This window comes from Staurois parvus, unplaced genomic scaffold (assembly GCF_062004578.1).
Source record: "Staurois parvus isolate SC_StPar_1 unplaced genomic scaffold, SC_StPar_1.0 ptg000832l, whole genome shotgun sequence".
Classification (NCBI taxonomy): domain Eukaryota; kingdom Metazoa; phylum Chordata; class Amphibia; order Anura; family Ranidae; genus Staurois; species Staurois parvus.
The window spans coordinates 3,701,189-3,721,879 of NW_028318628.1; the positions used below are offsets into that span (position 1 = coordinate 3,701,189).

At 38.0% G+C, this 20,691-nt stretch overlaps 1 protein-coding gene across 3 annotated transcripts in view; it reads left to right on the forward strand.

Annotated features, from left to right (window-relative positions):
* The window catches only part of SHANK3 (SH3 and multiple ankyrin repeat domains 3), a 464,876-nt gene that overhangs the window by 435,600 nt on the left and 8,585 nt on the right, over positions 1 to 20,691 (forward strand). The window contains exon 22 of one of the 3 annotated variants that reach the window (XM_089655308.1): positions 17,010 to 17,135. The exons of 1 other annotated variant lie outside the window; for it this stretch is intronic. In XM_089655308.1, the coding sequence (XP_089511434.1) occupies positions 17,010 to 17,135 (126 nt within the window). The remainder of the gene's footprint in view (positions 1 to 17,009; positions 17,136 to 20,691) is intronic. One more of the 3 variants, XM_089655310.1, reaches the window with a different exon arrangement.

Consider the following 20,691-nt stretch of genomic DNA (forward strand, 5'->3'; position numbering starts at 1 on the left):
ATTTGTTTTGCCAGTCATTGAGAAGTAACAAGACATGTATCTTTTCAAATGATTAAGAAACAGAATGTGCTTAATTTGGTTCTGTACTCCAGCGTCTGGAAAGCCTGTCAGGTGACGTGGAACAGACTCATTGCTAATTTCTCTGTGTGGGAGGCGTGCAACGCTTCCGACAATGTAACTGAGAGCTGAGCACTGACATCCCGCTGCACAGACTTTTATCTGATAGGAGGTTAGCAATTTATCTTTCAAAGGCATTTGGAGAACTTTTGATCCTGTTCTAATTATCTGACTTGTTCCGATCTTTTATTCATAATATTACTTATAGTTTATTATTATCTTTAGTAAAGATTTTATTCGTGGCCTATTAGCCCTGTTAATGATACATGATATCTCAGGATTGAAAAGCATGATAATCAGGGATGGATTTCCATCACTTCCATCTATAGGCACATCATCTTTGGTGCCCCAAGCAAAGCAACTACCCTTTGATAAGATCACATCTTTTACAAAAAGCATTTTCTTGACTTATTGTTCCTAACCTGTAATGGAAGATTGTGACTGACGATGGGAAAAAAATTTGTAGTCAGTAAGGCTGATTTAATAAAGAGATTGAGAACGATCACACGATAAATTGTGTGAACGTTCACTTCAATTATCCAATCAATCAAAAAGCATATCTCTGTTTACTAATTTCATCCGCACATAATTGAATCATTGAAGTGAATATTCAGACTATGTTTTATATCCCCATTGGGACTTTAAAGGCAGCAAAAATCCAAAAATTTGTACAGATGTATACAAATATTCACAAATGTTATTAATACAAAAAGTTAAAAATTGATCATGTTGCACATAGATATTCACAACCCTTGGTTCTAATGACAATGAGTTTATAAAACAGCATGCATAACTGCCAACATGCCTAACTATGACATAGCCATGTATTGAATGTGTCATAGAATTTCTCATAGTATCCAAAAAGGATATGGCCATTTTGGGATTTTTAGGGATGTGGCAGACATTTTGCCCTCTTACAGTGTTTTTCTCTTTTTGTATTGAAGTGAATGTTCACACAATTTTTTGTTCAAAGTTTTTCAACTTCTTTAGTAAACCGGCCTCAATAACTATACAAGGAAAGTACAGGCCTGTTGTGCCTTTATGGCAAATTCTACCCTGATGTTAAAGCAGAATTTTACTCTCTCAACAGTAAATATTTTTAATCTGCTTGCTCTTAGCCTTAGTAAATAGGTAAGAAGGTAACTTATACTTCCTTGGGTTTTTTTTTTTTTTACATTTTTTGCTCCTGGTTTTTGACCTATGCCAAAATGATGTCATACATTACAGGAATTTTCATAGCAGATATTTTTTTATTTTTGCTTTCATCTTGAGGAGGGGGGGGAAATGACCATTCTGCCTGCATGCCTGAGCTAAGGATAGATGGATTACTGTAAGTAAATGCTACATGAATTATCTGCAGTTACTCAAGATTACCATGGCTAGAAATGCTGTTTCTCATAGTGATTTCTCAAGAAAATAAATCATGGATACATGGACCGATGGGTGAGTTTGCCTTGAATATTAAAAATGAATTAAATAGTGTTTTTAGTTCCTGGTGCTCAGGTACAGTTAAGTTCTGATTTAATGATATAAGGGAGAGAAGAACTCAGAATAAAACAGATCTACAATGTGTCATGTGGTCACATGTAATAATGCTCATTATAGCATTCAACATACCCGTAGTAGTAGACCTAGGTCTTGCAATTCTAAGGCTCCATGTACACGGGACGTTTAGAAAACTCTTCTGTGCGATGGAAACTGACTGCTGGAAAACGTAGTTTAAAAAACATCTTATTAGCCGCGTTTTCATAATGCGCTTATGAGAGTTTGTGTTTAGAAGCGTTATTTAAAGATAACCTCAGATGACCTTCCAAAATGCGCAGAATGCACTGAAAAACAGTAAAAAAATTAACTTCTTCAGACATTTTAAGAGAAATAGAATGACCAGAAGCAGAGAGAGCAGTATGTGTTGAGATTACCTGTCTTTTCTGTTTGTATTCATTATGGATCCCGTCATGAGCATAATGCAGCACGTTCTACCATTTTTTCCTTCACGCAAAACCTGGAACTGATTGCGCTGGTTAGCTAGGTCCATTTGAATACATGGAAAATGCTTTGCATGCATTTCTGATGATGAAAATCGGCTCTGGACAGCATCTGGATATGGAACAGTTAAAAAACGCTTCTAAACGCAAATGCTTATAAATGCAGTTAGCCACATTTACACGCATTTATAAACATTTACAGGCATTTGGCGTTTGAAACGCTGATAAAATCTACTCCTGAAGACAAGTTTGGTACGTTCAAAAAAATGACTGTAAACTCAACTGCCTGTAAACGACTGTAAACAACTGTGTACATGGATACATAGGAAAACATTAGGGAGAGTTCAGGGGCTGCTGAAAAAAATGCAGAAAAACTCCTGAACGTCAGTTTATCAGCTGCAGTGTACGTGAACCCTAAATCATAAATGTTTACTGTGCTGTTTTAGTACTTTTAGCAAGGATGTGGAACACCCCGTCACTTCTTCCCTATTATTTCCCAGCTGCTGTATTCCTTCTAAAAACTATTAGTAATCAGCTTCATAAAGTTTAAACAAAACGACTTCAGAGCCGTTGGTGCAGAGTAAGCATTCTTTTTTTTTTTCTTTTACAACAGATTTTGTGTTCTCAAACCTACTGAAAGCAACATTTCTGCAGCCATGAAATCCCCAACATAAAGTGCACCTAACTTGCCTTGAATGTTGTGTACAATTATTTTCAATAGTACTGTTCCCATCTATGTAGTGTCTTCCATAAGGATTAATAAGACAATATATAAAATACTGGCACTCACAAAATGCACACTTCCTCTCCAAACTAAAAACAAAAAATGCATAAAACATGTCAAAACTGTTTTTAAAATGCACTGCATTATTATTATTATTATTATTATTATTATACAGTATTTATATAGCGCTAAAAGGTTTGCTCAGAGCTGTACATTATAGTGGGGGACAGTACATGAGACAATACAGTAACAAAACAACACGAGGGATTCAGGGGCCCTGCTCTTTCGAGCTTACAATCTAGGATCTTACAATCTTACAATAGATGGCGACATTTAATAATACATATTTTAAGAGAAATGGGCCAGCATTTCACAGAAAGTAGAAATCGTATTTATATTGTCTTAGAGAGTGGTTACTGTAAGAACAAAGTCAATATATTTTGGATATATAGCCAGAATGAAATCTGAGCCTGTGCAACATTAATCGTGCTGCACATCCTAGGTGCTAATAAATGCCAGCTTCTAATACCTGCTTAGAGTATGATTCCAAATGCTGGGTGTGCTTGCCAGAATGTCGTCCAATTAAGATAATTTTTATAGTACCCAGAAAGAGCAATTTTATACAATTTTGATGTTCTCCTATCTAAAATGGTGGCAAAAGCGCACAGGTAGAGTAATTGTATTGTGGGCACTTAAGTAAACCTGTGCTTCGCCCATGTACATCAAATAGTTGGGTAAGGCTTTTTAAAGATCAAATAGCATGTGGTACTTCTTCTCTGGTGGTTTGAATAAGCAGAATTTCAGTGCTACCATGTGGAAAAGAGAGAAGCTAGTGAGAATGAGTAAACAAAGAAGTTGTAAAATGGGCTATTACAAAGGAAAAAAGTAAGAAAAGAAAGTGGACTGTTTCTGGAAACCAGCTATAGTACACAATATTTACATGTAGCCTAGACAAGAGCAGAATATTTGTCCTCCAAGGTCTAGTCAGAAAACAATGTTCATGTTTAAATATAGTAATAAATAAGACCAGTAAATATCAATGAATTATTATTTTTTAGTTCACTAAGCATAGTTCAATCTTCAGGATCTATTGAGTATGCCACTTTATGGGAAAAATAACTGCCAAATAAGTCTACATACTTCAAAGATGGGTTGGTGTAACAAGATTTTTCATATATCCAGTATATTCAGTCATAATGCTGGACACTATATACATTCACCGGCCATTTTATTAGGTACACCTTGCTAGTGCCAAGAAAATATCCCCCACACAATTACACCACCATCCTGAACCGTTGATACAAGGTAGGATGGAACCATGCTTTCATGTTTATGCCAAATTCTGACCCTACCATCTGAATGTGGTAGCAACCAGTCTGCCCATTATCCTCTGACCTCCAACATCAACAAGGCATTTTCTTCCACACAACTGCCGCTCACTAGATATTTTCTCTTTTTCACACCATTCTCTGTAGATTCTCTAGAGATGGTCGTGTGTCAAAAGTTTAGATCAGACGTTTTTGAAATACTCAGACCAGCTTGTCTGGCACCAACAACTATGCCATGCCACGTTCTTTAAACTCCTTTCTTCCCCATTTTGATGCTCGGTTTGAACTTCAGCATGTCGTCTTTACTTCGTCTACATGCCTAAATGTTGCTAGCATGTGATTGACTGATTAGCAATTTGTATTACCAAGCAATTGAACAGGTGTACCTAATAAAGAGGTCGGTGAGTGTAGTACGTTTTAGTGAACTATAACATACTGTATGTGATATTCACATATGTATTGAATTATGAAACCACGGGTCTAATTTCAATAATTTGCTGTCATCTTCCTGATAAAGATAGAGGCAAAATGGATAATTCTTAGGAGTATTAAGGACAGTTAGCAGTTCTTTTCCACTCTTGGAAAGGAAACTTACTCTCTTACCTAGCCAATAAATAAAGAATGTACAAAAGCAAACCTCTACCATAGACATATTGCTAACCTCTCCTTTTGAAAACACCAGTTGTCTGGCTTTTGTGCTAATCTGAGAGCTTTAATATTTTTGAGTCACTGCCCCAGAACAAGAATGTAGATCAGAAGTTACTTTCTGTTGTTTGTTTAGGATTGTGAGTCTGAAAGTATTGAGGCCAGAGACAGCCAGGAAAATGATAGTTTCAGAAGATAATCAGGAATGGCAGTCCATGTTTTTCTCTAAGTACAGGTTTCACTGAATCAAAAAGAACTTCCTTTGTATACATTGCACAAACATAAAAGAAAATGGCATTCAAGAAGCTAAAGGTGACAATTATCCAGCCACTTTCATCAGACCACAATATGAGGTGTATAAGACACCTACAAATATCACCTGCCAAAGTTCATGAAAGGGAATAGCTAATAGCCAGGTTAGAAAACCTTGCCCATGCAACACCTTCCCCAAATTAGCTCTACCTAACATAGGTTGATTTGTGTTTGATATGAATTTTCCTTCTTATGAAAGCCAAGGGCAAGGATAATATGCATCAAAGCAGCTTTACTTAGATGGACCATTCATGATTCTCCCTTAGCTACTAATATAAATGTGTTCAGATAAATGTTACTATTTCTACTTTTAGGGAAATTGTATTTGAAGGTTCTAGCAAACAGCAGTAGCTGGATTAAAGTGCTGTTTAATTTATTTTTTAATATTCAGAGCAAACTTACTCATTCATCCATGTCTCCATGCTTTATTTTGTTGAGAAATCACTTTGAAAAACACCCCTCTAGCATTTCTAGCCATGGTCATCTTGAGTAAGGGCATATGATTCATGTTGTATTTACTTCCTGGGATTGATCTACCCTTAGGTCAGGCATGAAGGCATGAGGGTGTGTTTAGCTGAGAAAGTTCCTCCTCCCCTCCAGATGAAAGAAAAAAAAATGCCCATGAAAATTCATGGGATGTATAATATCATTTTGGGTAGACCAGAAACCAAGAAGCAACTGAAGAAATTTAAAAAAAAAAATAAAAGGTTAAACCAAGTAAACATAATATAACTTCCTATCTGTTTACAAATAAAAGCAGGAGAAAAACGATTAACCACCCACTTACCCTCCTGAGGATTTACCCCCCTTAGTGACCAGGCCTCTTTTTGATACTCGGCGCTGTACTAATTTAACTGATAATTGCGCGGTCATGCAATGCTGCACCCAAACGAAATTTACGTCCTTTTTTTCACACAAATAGAGCTTTCTTTCGGTGGTATTTGATCACCTGTGCGCTTTTTATTTTTCACACTATAAACAAAAAAAGAAAAATTATATTTTTTACTTTCAGCTATAAAAAATATATAGTAAACTCAAAGTTAGTTATAAATTTAGGCCAAAATGTATTCTGCTGTTTATGTTTTTGGAAAAAAAATCCCAATAAGTGTATACTGATTGCTTTGTGTGAAAGTTATAACGTCTACAAACTATGGTATAGATACTACAATTTACGGAATTTTTTTGCTATACAGCGCTGCGCTAGTTTAACGGACAATTGCGCGGTCATGCAATACGGTACATAAATGAAATTTACTTCCTTTTTTTCCCACAAATTTAGCTTTCTTTTGGTGGTATTTGATCGCCTGTGCGTTTTTTATTTTTTGCGCTGTAAAAAAAAAGGCTGACAATTTTGAGGGAAAAAAACAATATTTTGGACTTTTTGTTATAAAACATGTCCAGTAAAAAAAATTTAAAAATCTAATTTAGTCATAAATTTCTGCCAAAATGCATTCTGCGACATGTCTTTGCTAATAAAAACCCCCAATACGTGTAAATTAATTGGTTTACGTGAAAGTTATAGCGTTTACAAATGGCGGGAAAGATACTGGGATTTTGAATTTTTTTTTATACTAATAATGGCGGCGATCAGTGACTTATGGCGGCGATCAGCGACTTAGGGCGGGACTGCGGCAGACATTCTGACACTGGGGGGGAACTGACTTGGGGTCACTGACATCCCCAGTGACACCAATACAGTGATCAGTGCAAAAAAAAAAAAACACTGACACTGTACTAATGGCACTGGGGAGGAAAGGGTTAACTTTATTATTCAATGAAAACAAGCTGATCGGGAGAGATAAACTCTTCTCTCCGGCTCAACATGTCAGGAGCTGTCAGGGAACTGACAGAAAGCACAGCTACTGCAGCTGTACTCTCTGTCAGTGATTGCTGCTAATCGCCGGGACACAGCCGGTAACGACCGGCTGTGACCCAGCGACTGACATCCGTGGCCGTGATCGGCGGGACAGGTAGGGCGGTGGCGCGCCTCACGCACGCCCCCTACCTGTTCTGAAAACACGTTTTAATACGTGGTTTTGCCCAGCCGTTCCACCTATTTCTATAGTGGCTGGGCGGCATGTGGTTAAAAATAGTTAATGTTGACTTAGAGAGTAAAGTTCAGCTTTAAAACTGTAAGTTTGAGGTTTGAACCTAGGCTAGAATTGTTAATCAAACCCAGTGTCAAAAAATATTTGTAGCCAGTGATATGTGTCACAATACTAGTCTAGAAGTGTCACAAGTATTTATGTGTAACAGGAGGCCTCTGATGACATGCAGTCACTTATGTGAAATATATTTTAATGTTAAATGAAAATGCTGTTGATAGAAGCAAGACAAATGTAATTTAAGGGATAGTCTTTATCAGTCGTCTTGATTTAAGTAGCAAGCTTTCAGAAATACTTGTGTCAGTTTGTCAGGCATGGTGTACACATAGCACATAATGTCACATTTTTATATCCATGTAACATCAGATCCCATATATGATTATCCAGAACCATTAGATATGGAGGGTTGGACAAGTCTGTGTCAAAAAGGTTTGCAAGAGAACATTATGTGCAGTTGTCTGATTCGTTTAGTACAGAGTTAGAGCTCAGAGGTTTTAGATGTAAATGGGGTGTATTTAGCTCTATATTCCCCCAGAAAATTGTTGTTGGCAGTACTTACCACTATGTTCAAGCAATTTTTTAAATAAAACGGATTGTGGGCATTAATCCAATGTTGCTGTTACTTTTGATGTCTAAGCATGGTCTTACTTCTGGTAACCCCAGCCTATGCCCCCTACTACAAACTACCAAAGAGAAAGGAAGGCCAAATCTTTCATCCGCTCATTCTGGGGGCAAGTAAACAGTTTTGCTAAAGACATTTTCTTCTTTTAGCTTGGGAGGGCCTCCAGTGGTTTCAGCACACCCCTAGAATGAAAGGAAGAGATATGGGACGTTGCTTGTCTTGGTACAGAGCTAATCTTTATTTAGTGCCTATTTTGAGGTGTTACAGTTTTATTGCACGTTAAATTTAGGAATTCATAACATACACAGGTTGAGTTTAAAGAAGAAAAATGAATATAACTATACATACAGGTCAGAGAGCTCATGAGCCCTTTATGATTACTGAATACACCATTTGTACACAGTCAGGAAACACACTTTTTGGGCTTGCCTTTTAATGTCCCATTCAGTTTCTGAACATTTTTATCTAGCATGTAAGTGTGTTTGTGTCAATAGACATTTATATTTCAATATTTTTATTGAAAATCTGTAAAAAGTAGTATACAGAAAAATAGAAAACATAGCCCACCTACATGGTGAGTTGTGGCAAACAATCAGATTCATGGAATATATAGACACATATAGGAATATATAGGCACATATATAGGCACAAGAATACATCAACCAATGATGTTGTAAACAATAAAAACAACCCCAATAGGGTAGCAAATATTTCATCGGTCAGTAGGTATGAGCTGTATCATATAACCAACTAACAAAAATAAGGAGACCGAAAAAAATAAACAAAAAGAGTCGAAGAAGAGGAGAAAGAATAGACTGGAGAAAAAAAGGAAAAAAAAGGAGAGAAGAAAGAAGGAAAGAGGAAAGAAAGAAAAGAGGGCCAGCTATAGGTTCATTAAATAATAGAGATATACCTAATCCATGGTTCCCATGTATACTCAAATTTAGAAGTATCATTGTTAACGATACTAGTAAGTTTATCATTAATCATAATCCAATTAGGTTTCTATTTGACCAAGTCTAGCGGAATTGTTGACTGTCTCCAACATCTAGCTATAGTAATTTGTGCCGTCAACAAAAGATAAATAATTAATTTAACTGATTTCTTTGGAATATCAGTGGACAACAAATGAAATAAGGCTACTTCCGGTGATCTATGAATATTAATTCCTGTTACTGAATAAATGAAGTTAAATATTCAAATCCAAAATCTTTTAACAGCAGGACAATTCCACCATATGTGGAGCATAGTGCCCTCTTGTCTGCAGTTCAATAGACATTTAAACTGCAAAACAACTGTCCACTGTTGACTACATGCAACACACTAAGCAATGTATAGTTACATTGACACTATGGATGGTAGGACAGGCTATAAACATAAAATACCAGAATATCTCTGCCCACATGGAAAGAATCAGTGTTGCTAGAAAAGTACTTTCCTGCTTATGGAGAAACCAAGGAAGCACACATACAGAGATGATGTTGGCAGTTCACTTTACCATGAGGTTTCCATTTGCATAATGTAAGGGAAAGCAACAGGGTCAGTTAGAAGCTTCAAAGCCAACAAAACATCCACCACTGTAATACTTTTTCTCCAGGCCCATTGCCTTGGAATTGCATGTATAGGTATTCTCTCTTCTAGATAAAAAAATGTGATAGCTGTCCTTTAAACTGATTGAATTATTTTAAAGTTTAGGGGCCAGCTGCAGAAGCTAAAAGGCACTGCATGGTGTGCTACACTCTATGCAAAGTATAATATGCTGAGCTCTATTTCTGCATCTTCCATCCATTTGTAAAGCTAATCTGTGTAAATTAGTTTTATACAATAAAGGATAGTTTATAATGATGAGTCATGCTATCTACCAGATGCACAAATTTAATACATGAAGCTAATTAGTATGCCATATTGGTATAGAGGATGGCAAGTTTAACATGCAGCTGTATTCAGCACCATATCCATATCTATTGTGGAAAGATACAAAAAGATCTCTGCTTTTTTACCTTTTGGTCTCAAAGTTGTTTCCATTCCCTTTATTGTTGGCATGTTTTCACCATACCTTACTATATTTTCTCTTGCAACCCAAACAGGGAGAAAATTGTAATTTGGGATGAAACATATTGCAAAGTTTTTAGTACACTGAGGGGTTGATTTACTAAAACTGGAGAGTGCAAAATCTGGTGCAGCTGTGCATGGTAGCCAATCAGCTTCTAACTCCAGCTTGTTCAGTTAAAGTGTTACTAAACCCACAACAATAAAATCAGTCTGTATATGAAGTAAAGCATGCTGGTTATACTCACTGTGGAACCTAAGGGGCAGGGACGGACTGACCATTTGGAAACTCGGGCACTGCCCGAGGGCCCGGGGTCAGTAGGGGGCCCCATGAGATGCCCCTGGTACCTTTTTCATAGGCTTTTTTGAGTTTGGGCAAGGACACAGGGGCCCCATGATCCCCTATTGCCCGGGGGCCCCATGAGTTGTCAGTCTGCCCCTGCTAAGGGGTTATTCCTCCACATTATGTATAAAGGTTGTTTGATCCTGACTTCTACAATCCTCTTCTTCTTCCACAGTCCTCAATCCATCTCCTGATAGTACAGAACTTTAGGAGAGACTTTGTACATGCTCAGTTTGGTGTGTACTGCTAAAGAGTTGTTTTTTTTGGAGGGTGCATGTAATCAGAACAGGGCCAATCAGCACTCTCCAGACAGTGTCAGGGCGCATGCAGCCTCAGAGGACAGTCAGAGGAGACTGAAAATTCCTCCTACAAGATTAACCAGTGAGCAGCCAGACACTGATAGTAGTGACAAGACTGCTATATACTGCTGATGAGAAAAGGTATTAGTTTATATTTACTAAAATAAGTGCATTTCCATGTTCTGTGTACTGTGGAAGACCAGATATAGTGAATGCAGGGTCCTGGGCTTAGTAACACTTTACGTTTTGACAAAAAAAAGGATGCTGATTGGTTCCTGCACCAGATATTGCACTCTTCAGCTTTTGTAAATCAGTCCCATAGTATTTATAGGACCTGCAGGAGTCCAGGAGGATGGGCCAGTCTAAAACCAATAGTGTTGGTGTCTGACTTGTAAGAATGCAGATAAATATAACAAATTCATATTTGTAGGTAAAATTGCTACCTGACCTGCCTTTTGCATTATGAATTTGAGTCAGATTATGTTGTATATTAAATGCTTACTATGCATTAGTAGTTGCAATAAAGTACTCTAAAAGCTCAGGCAAACCTGAGTTTATGCTGATAGTTGAGAATAGCATTTCCAAGTTGTATTGCCTGAAAAACAGTGGGGTTAATTTAGGGGTTTTAGACGCTGAAAAGTTTTATGAGCAATGACTAAATGTGCAGGATCTGAACGTTGGGAAATCTTTCTGTATGCTATATAATTTTGACAGGAGTCAAGCTATCACACTTGGGATTTTATTTATAAAGCGGCGACTTTCACCAAACATTCTCTGGTGGTAAATGAATAATTGTTCTAAACACATGCTCCAGGAAGATTCACCTGCAGTAAATATTTAGTAAATGTCAGCTTAAACTTTACAAAATCTGCAGCTCCTTCAACCCCCCCCCCCTTCTTACTGTGTCATTTAGTAGGATAAATAAATGTTTTCAGTACTCATTTTAAAGTAATGTATTATAGAAGCCATGCCAGAGTCATAACATAGTGCAGATTAGATTCTGTTCAGCTGGGCACAGTTTCCGTCTTACATAGCCAAGTATTTAACCAGAATCAATGCACAAGTTTTCATAGTGATCCAGCAGCAAATGCCACACCTGTCTGCCTGTATATTAGGAATTAAACCAGTACTTTAATTTCAAACATTTTTCTATTTTTTATTTACCTGGAAAATATAGCAATGAGGTGAGATCCAAAAATAGACTGGGCATTGTGCTTCGCTCTCATTTCCTTGGACCTCACAGAGTGCACAGCGTAGACCTAATCCAGTGCCTGCAGACAAATGTTGGCAGATCATCAGTGTGGACATGCTAATACTAATCCTTTTTGTTGGCTTAGAAAAAGAACAAATGCATGACTGAAACTATTGATAAGGGATTAGTACAAGTAACAAAATGTTCAAAATGTTACTATTTTGTAACATTTACATTATTAAATGGATGTAACTTGTGACGGCTCTTGGTGTTTGTCATATTGTAATAAGTTAAAGTGTTACTAAACCCAGACCCTTCATTTGCTATATCTGGTCTCCCACAGTACACACAACATGGAAATGCAATTATTTTAGTAAATATAAACTGCTAAATACTGTACATTTTCTCAACAGCAGTTAGAGCAGTCTTGTGACTTCTATCAGTGTCCATCAGAGCACTAGTTAAAGCTTGTAGGAGGAGTTTTCATTCTCCCCTGATTGGCCTATGAGGCTGCATAACCCCTGGCCCTCTGGACAGTTCTGATTGGTTCTGTGCTGGTCACATACACTCTCCAAAAAAAAAACTCTCTAGCAATACACACCAAACTGAGAAAGTGCAGTTTGCCCCCAAGGCTCCAACAGCAGATGGATGGGGACAGTAGAAGAAGGGGAGGATCAGAGATGTCAGGATCAAGCATTCTTTTTACACAATGCAGAGGATTAATACCTTAGGTTCCACAGTGAGTATAACAAACATGCTTTACTGCATATACAGACTGATTTTACTGTTGTGAGTTTAGTAACACTTTCATGCCACTCAGACACCCACATTTGGGCTCTTGAACTGTGTTCAGTGACCCATAAAACAGAATCTGTCAACAACTAAATAGCTTTATGCTATTGTCTGACTGACACACAACCTGCATCTTCCAATTCTAAGAAAGTAAAATACCTATTCAGCATCAGTGTGAGTAAGTTAATGACCTTAGTACTAATACACAGCTTGTAAGTCAGACAATGGCAGTTTCCATGGATATTTACCTTTCTTTAATAAAGGAATTTTTTAATTAACTAAAAAATATGTTCTGATAAATGATCCATCTGCCCCATTGAAATTGTAATAGGATACACTTATCTCCAACAAAACTTTCTTTTTAGTTTTGCATAATCAAGTATTTTTTTTTTTTTACCATTTTTGTCTTTGTTGAGATTTTCTATCACATACCATCCTGGTGACACCCATCACAATGACAGGAAAGCTCTACAATGGGGATGGTAAAAATCTGACAGTGTTCAGCTTAAACACCTTGCATTCAGTAACTAAAAGTGATCTAAAGAATTGTAAGGCCAAGTGAACACTTCAAACTCGTTGTTTTCCTCAAACCATCCTTTAACCATTTTTTGCAGTGTGGCAGGATGCATTATTCTGCAGAAAGAGGCGACTGCCATCAGGGCATACCATTTCCATGAAGGGGTGTACTTGGTCAGCAGCAATGTTTAGGAAGGTAATACATGTCAGGTTAACATCCACAGGAATGGCAGGACCCAAGGATTTCCAGAAGAACGTTGTTGAAAGCATCACACTGCCTCAGCCATCGGCTCTCGCTGCTGTCAATCACAGCCAGTGAGCAGGGGCGGAGCCGAACCACACTCTCCATGTCTTATGGATACACAGAGGTGGCTCTGGAGCGAGCACGCATGGGTGCCCCCAGATTAAGCAGCCTGCTCTGGGGGCAGACAGCTGGGCGGAGGAGTCAGGAGTGCTGGTGGGGGACCCGAAAAGATGAGGATCGCGGCTGCTCTGTATAAAACCATTGCACGGAGCTGGTAAGTATAACATGTTTGTTATTAAAAAGAAATCTAAACCTTTAGCGTGTCATGTGCAGATCAAAGAGAATCCTCCTGATATGCACATAGAGGAATTGGTGTTTGGGAGCAGCTTGCTCTGGAGGCCCTCTCCGTGTCTTATGGATACACAGAGGTGGCTCTGGAGCGAACACGCATGGGTGCCCCCAGATTAAGCAGCCTGCTCTGGGGGCAGTCAGCTGGGTGGAGGAGCCAGGAGCACCGGCGGGTGACCCGAGAACAGGAGGATCCAGGCTGCTATGTGCAAAACCATTACACAGAGCAGGTAAGTATAACATATTTGTTATTAAAAAAAAAAATCTGAGCTTTTAGTATCACTTTAACTGATGTCTAATAGAATCCTCCTGATATGATACAGAGGAAATGCTATTTAAAAATGTCAACAATAATGGTACAGCTTATTTATCAGTAATGCTTGGAACACATGGTGAGTCCAAGCTGTCAAAATGCCAGTTGGGTCCTGCCGATAGTAGTGGCTGAACAACTGCAGCACAAACAAACATAGCATAGCACCAAGACAAATCCTCTAGAGGAATGCCAGGTCATGCCAACAGATGCTGAAGCACTCTTGCTAGGTTGCAAGCCTAAGGTGGCCACAGGTGGTTCTTCCTTTTGGTTCTCCAAGCATTCACCTCAGACTATCCATCTTGGCTGGACAGCACACTGGCCTAGTGGTTAGCTTTTCTTCCAGCACTGGGGCCCCTGGTTTGAATTGTAATCAGAACACTGCATGGAGTTTGCACATTCTCCCTTTGATTGCATGGGTTTCCTTCTTGTATTCCGGATTCTTCTCACACCCCAAAGACATGCAGATAGATTAATTGGCTCCTGTCCAGATTGGCTCTAGTATGTGTCTGCATGTATGTATGGGAAATAGGGACCTTAGATTATTATCTCCTTGACTGCAGAGACTAATGGGAATGTACAGTACGTAAAACTGCTGAATATATGAATGATGCTATATAAATACCTGTATTAAATAAATCAATAAAATCGAATAAATCTATTACAGCAGATGCCACTAATGACTGGTCAATACTTAAAGTGTTATCAAACCCACAACAGTAAAATCAGTCTGTATATGCAGTAAAGCATGCTTGTTATAGTCACTGTGGAACCAAAGGGGTTAAAATTATACATTGTGTAAAAAGCTTGTTTGATCCTGTCTTCTCTGATCTTCCTCTTCTTCTACTGTCCCCAATCCACCTGCTAATAGTACAGAGCTACAGGAGTCACTTTGCACATGCTCTGTTTAATGTGTATGGCGAGATATATTTTTTTTTTCTTTGGGAGGGTGCATGTGATCAGCACAGGGCCAATCAGCACTATCCAGACAAAGGGTTGGGTGTCATGCAGCCTCATAGGACAGTCAGAGCAGAATGAAAACTCCTACAAGCTATAATCAGTGCTCAGCTGTACACTGATAGAAGTCACAAGACTGATATACTGCTGATGAGAAGGTATTTAGCAGTTTATATTTACTAAAAGAATTGCATTTCCATGTTGTGTGTACTGTGGGAGACCAGATATAGTGAATACAGGGTCCTGGGTTTAGCAACACTTTAAAAGAGATACATTTAGTCTTGAAGGACCACTGGGAAAATATTAAATTTTGCTGCAGAAATGTGATGTGCAACCCACTTGTCTGTCTCTAATCGTTTTAAAACTTTACTTTTATTGGTAACTTGTCTCTAAAAAAATGCTAAGCAGCCCTTACACCAGTTCCCAATATTTCCTTACTAATAATCTTGTACATGGGATAGATAGGGGACACAAGTCGACTATATGGGTCGTTTGCATGCACTTTGTGAAGAAATCCGGTAAAGAAGTAAATTACTATATTAGAAATATGGAATGCATTAGTGAAGATTACCCATATAGTTAACAGGTTTCCCTCGTCCATCATTTGTACAACAACATATTAATGAGATGACATTGTGAATGGGCAGGAGGGCTGCTAAGTTAAAGGAAAAAATTACAATTAAAAGTGAAATGCTATGCAGTATTTACTAGGGGACGACAGTCTGCAATGTTGTTTATTAAGATTGGGAAACACTTTTTTTCTGTATACAGTACCATTTGTAAGCTGTATAGAATATGGTAACTTGGACCAGACACTTTGCAGCTCTATCCCTCTTCCTACTGCAGTGTCAGAACACAGGTGCCACTATAATCTAGACTTCATAAATGAACAAATAAAGTTTCCATATAAGACGTCTGTCCCTCCATGTCATTTCCCTTTGCAGTGAATTACCCATTATACATGTAGTAGTGAATGGACGAGTTGGGTGAACAGGGAATTATGTGTGGATCATTTGATGGACAGCTTTAGTGTCTTGAACATGATATAAGCAGTAGATGGAGGTCCAAGAGATATAACACTACTATTGTACATTCATTAGGAAAATAACAGGTACAGTTTTGTAGGTTAATGTAAAAATGTATTTACAAAAAATAGAATACTTTGTATAAAATGAATGTGTGAATCAATTATACATTTAGGCCTCATGCACACTTGGCATTTGCCCAGCGCTTCTGAATGTTTACACATATTTAGATGTGTCAGGCATTTTTTCTGGCCAAACACTCCTCTCCTGAATGTGATTTTGGTGTGTTCAGATTTCTGCTCCTAAATGCTCCTGTCTCTAATTGTCTGCAAACATCAATGTGTGCATGGACACATAGGGGTTGATTTGCTACAGGTAAATATACTATGCACTGCAAGTGCAGTTGCTTTAGATCCAAGGGAAAGCTCCGAAACGTGGCGAAGCTCTGCTGATTTCTTTCATCCAATCATGTGCAAGAAAAAAGGCTGTTTTTTTTATTTTCCTTGAGTGTTCCCTTCAGATCTAGAGCAACTGCACTTTAAGTGCACTTGGAGTGCACTTGCAGTACAGAGCCTATTTGCCTTTAGTAAATCAACCCATAGGCTAACATAGAGGGGCATTTAAAGGCATAAAAATAAAATGTCAAACACCTGTAAAATGGGCATTTTTTAGCTGCAATGTGCATGAGGACTTAAAAGCCAAACATGTATCTTATTGATAGTCATAAGTAAGAAAAAGAAGTTAACATGTATCCTCTGTATGATTGTTTTGTTATGTGTGTGATGGCTGATCATAACCATCTTGCCTGATAGTAGTTTGGTTAATAACTCCTCTGGCCAGTCTGAGAGGAGACTGTCGTTTATTTAGTTGTTCTGGGTTCTGCAATGTTAACATCTCTCTCTTCCATCCCATCTCTCATTCCATGTCCTCTATCTCTCTCTTGCTATACTTCCTTTTTTTTTTTCTCTCCCAACTGTAACTTTGTCCCTGACTTGCCCCATATATCTCCCTCCCTATTCCCAATGTTCTTTTCTTTTTTTTCTTTCTATATCTCTTTCTTTTCTCTCTGCTCATATTGCATGTTGATACGTCTCAGACACTCAGATGTTCGGAGTCTTGGCTCATTGTGTAAGTCTTTGCATGCAGCCACCAATCAGCGGCAGGCTCTGTCTGTATGTCTGTCTTCCTCCTTGACCTATCTTGTGACTTTTCCTTCTCGGAGGTCAGTGGAGTAATATCTGGAAGTCTGTTTTTTTTTCTTCTTACCCTGTCCCTCAAAGGCAGCAAACATTTAAGAGACAAATGTCATCCATTTATGCATTTAAAAAAGAAGATCTTCAGGATCAGCCTTTCATTTATATAATCCTCATATTTATAATTTATGAATACCTCATACAATAGCTTCTATAAATATATCAAACAGGCTATGTCCAAGTATTTTCATATGTTAAAGCCTGGTCATGGGCTGACGTACATACAAGTGGTAAGGGTTGTGTATGTACAATATTTTCTAGAAAATCTAATTGTTCCAGATATTTACTATGATGTAAGTTACATTGAAGGAACCTATGTTTGTATTGATATATCTGTGTGCCCTACATATACAAATTATATTTGCTGCCATCCTCCTCTTCCCTTTTCATTTCTTTCCCATAGGCTCAGAGTTACTAAACGGTGGTAAGTGTAATTCTTAATAACAAACAAAATATCAGAAAGTAAAATAATATTTATGTCAGTGTCTTTGGCACAGCCTAAATATTACACAGGTATACAAACTCAAATACTCAATATAGCTGATTACTAAAGGCAAATAAGCTTTTAAATTTGCAAGAGATTTTTCCCTTAGCTTAGTGAATGTGGTGAATATTTACTTTGCAGAGAATACCCAATCATGTGCCAGGAGAAAAAGGGATGATAATATATAATGGAAGTCAGCAGAGCTTCACCTCATTCACTAAATTAAGGTAAATTCCCTTGCAAAGTGAATAGCCTATTTGTCTTAGTAACTCAACCCAAGTGAGTTAAACAGAACCTCATTTAATCTGCTGACATGTTAGGCTGAAAGCCATCATTTAACAAACATATCAAACTAAACTACCCTTGTAAGCTACTGTTATACACAAGTGGCTATTCATTGTGTTTTTCCCTTGTATATTTAAAGCTGAACTCCTGACAAACAGCTAAATACACAGTATACTTATATGTGAACTGTTTTATCTGCTATAGCAGGGGCCTCCAAACTTTCTAAACAAAGGGCCAGCTTACTGTCCTTCAGACTTTAGGGGGGCCAGAGTGGTCAGTGGGATTAGAAAATGTCCCAGCGAAAGTGGGAGTAAAAAAAATGACATAGTGCTTGTAGTCAGTGGAAGGAGTAATAGTGTCCAGTCATTGGTATTAATTGGATGATTAGTGCCCCTCAACTGGTATTAGTGGGAGGAATAGTACCCCATTATTGGTATTAGCGGGATGAGTAATGCCCCATCACTGGTATCAGTGGGAGGAATAGAGCCCCATTATTGGTATCAGTGGGAGGAATAGTGCCCCATCATTGATGTCAGTGAGAGGAATAGTGCCCTATCATTGGTATCAGTGGAAGGAATAGTGCCCCATCATTGGTATCAGTGGGAGGAATAATGCCCCATCATTGGTGCCAGTGAGAGGAATAGTGTCCCACCATTGGTATCAGTAGGAGGAATAGTGCCCAATCATTTGTGTCAGTGGGATGAATAGTGACCCATCCTTGGTGACAGTGGGATGAATAGTGCCCATCATTGGTGACAGTGGGATGAATAGTGCCCCATCATTGGTATTAGCTGGAGGAATAGTGCCTAATTGTTTATATCAGTGTGGGGAATTGTACCCCATCATTGGTGTCAGTGTAAAGAAAAATGCCCCATTGTTGGTGTCAATGAGAGAAATGTTTCCCCACTGTCGGTGCCAGTGTAAGAATTAGTACCTCCTTGTTGTCAGTAGGAGGAATAGTACCCCGATAGAGGCAAGCAAATGGCCGCATTTGGCCCATAGGCCGCAGTTTGGAGACCACTGCGCTAAAGTATTTTTTAGGTTTGTGCTGTTTGTTTTGAGATCCATACTTAAATACCGGACAGCACAGTCAGTAGCTAACTTAATATAAAACAACTTCCATCCTGCTGATTGGACAGTGAAGAAGTACACTGCTGTTTTTTTATTCACCTGGATTTCAGCCTTTAAATATATTTTTTTCCTACCTAAAAAAGCTGATGACATTGTCAGTGGAGGGATCTACAGCAAGGATACTTTGTCCATTGTATGACATATTCTGTGTGAACTTTAAAGGTAGTGAGCTTGAGTAGTGATGGGTGACAAGAAGTGGATGCTTGCATTTTAGTGGCAAGGGAACATTCACAAGTAAACGTGAGGCTATGTGAGGACTAGAGGGTAATCAGACATATCCAGTCAGGGTAGTAAATTTAGCAACATTCCTAGCCAAGCAACCCTATGACAGTGTTAGAAGGTATGGGGGAACAGGAGTGCTGCCAGTTCCACATTTCATGGGGGACAGAAATAGTGATTGAGACAGGTCTTCAAACCTGCTCAGTTGATGGGAGCCATCAACCAGTGGTCTTTGCAAGATATAAAATTGTCACCCATTACAGTCAATTATCGGGCAACTATCATCTCATGTTTATGCACTGCTTAGGAATGATAATAGACACTAGAAAATGTTTTGCAATGGAAAATAATGTTTCCTGTAAGAAATAGATTTTTAAAGAAAGGCAGCCTATCATAGAGCGTTTAAACGTTATTTTGAAATGCTGCAAATCTATTGCAACACGTGTTAAAAGAACTGTGTGAGTAATGTTTTAATAGTAGGAATATCAGAGTATCTCCTACTATTGTTGACTTTTTAAAAAAATAAATATGGATAAAGAGAGATGTGGTGAACTTTCATCACACTTCATTTCTTATTCTGCCACATGGTTCATCATTTGTAATGGTCCCTCATCGCTTAATGTCCATCATTGCTCATAATTTGTCATTCTCATTTTTTCTGTTATTAGAGGCTAATAAATGATTATCTTTGAGTCTGCTAAATAAGATAGATAAGCACTAATAAGCAAAGTTAGGGGTGCTCTTTTAACTCATGTTTAGTTGTTAATAGTACAGCAAGGTACCTCTTGTATCATCTAAAATACTTTTACAATTGGCTTTCCAGAAAAAAAAGAAAAATATGCCATTCATTTTTATTTCTACAGATTATTTCAATGATACACATTTTTATTGTTTGTCTTTGCATGGAGAATGAATGGGATTCACACTAACCTCTACATATATTATTGTGGAACACACCTCATATATACTTCAGAATTTGTTTTTGTCTTCTATCTTTGTTTCTAATACACCAGTTTGTATGATTCTTGCATATTTTGTGTTGATATGTTGTATGCTCTGTAGCCTCCATGACAATGGCATGCTAATTTCTGACAAAACTACAGGCATTTCATATATATTACTTTATATCGAATCGTAAAAAAATGATTTCATACACCTAATATTTACAGTACTGCCGTTTAGTAACTGCCACTGCTCTTATGAGTTTCTCTAACACTTACCTTGAATAGATCATTGTGTCACATTGACCCTAATCCACTTTTTCAATAGCTTATTTCATTCACAAGTATCTTCATTCACGTTTCCTGAGGACAGGGTCTTAGAGATACTTGAAAGGATGTGGTGTTAAGAAATTTAGACGATTTTAACTCATTTTACTTTCTTTCTTCTTCTTGCTCACTCTTTTT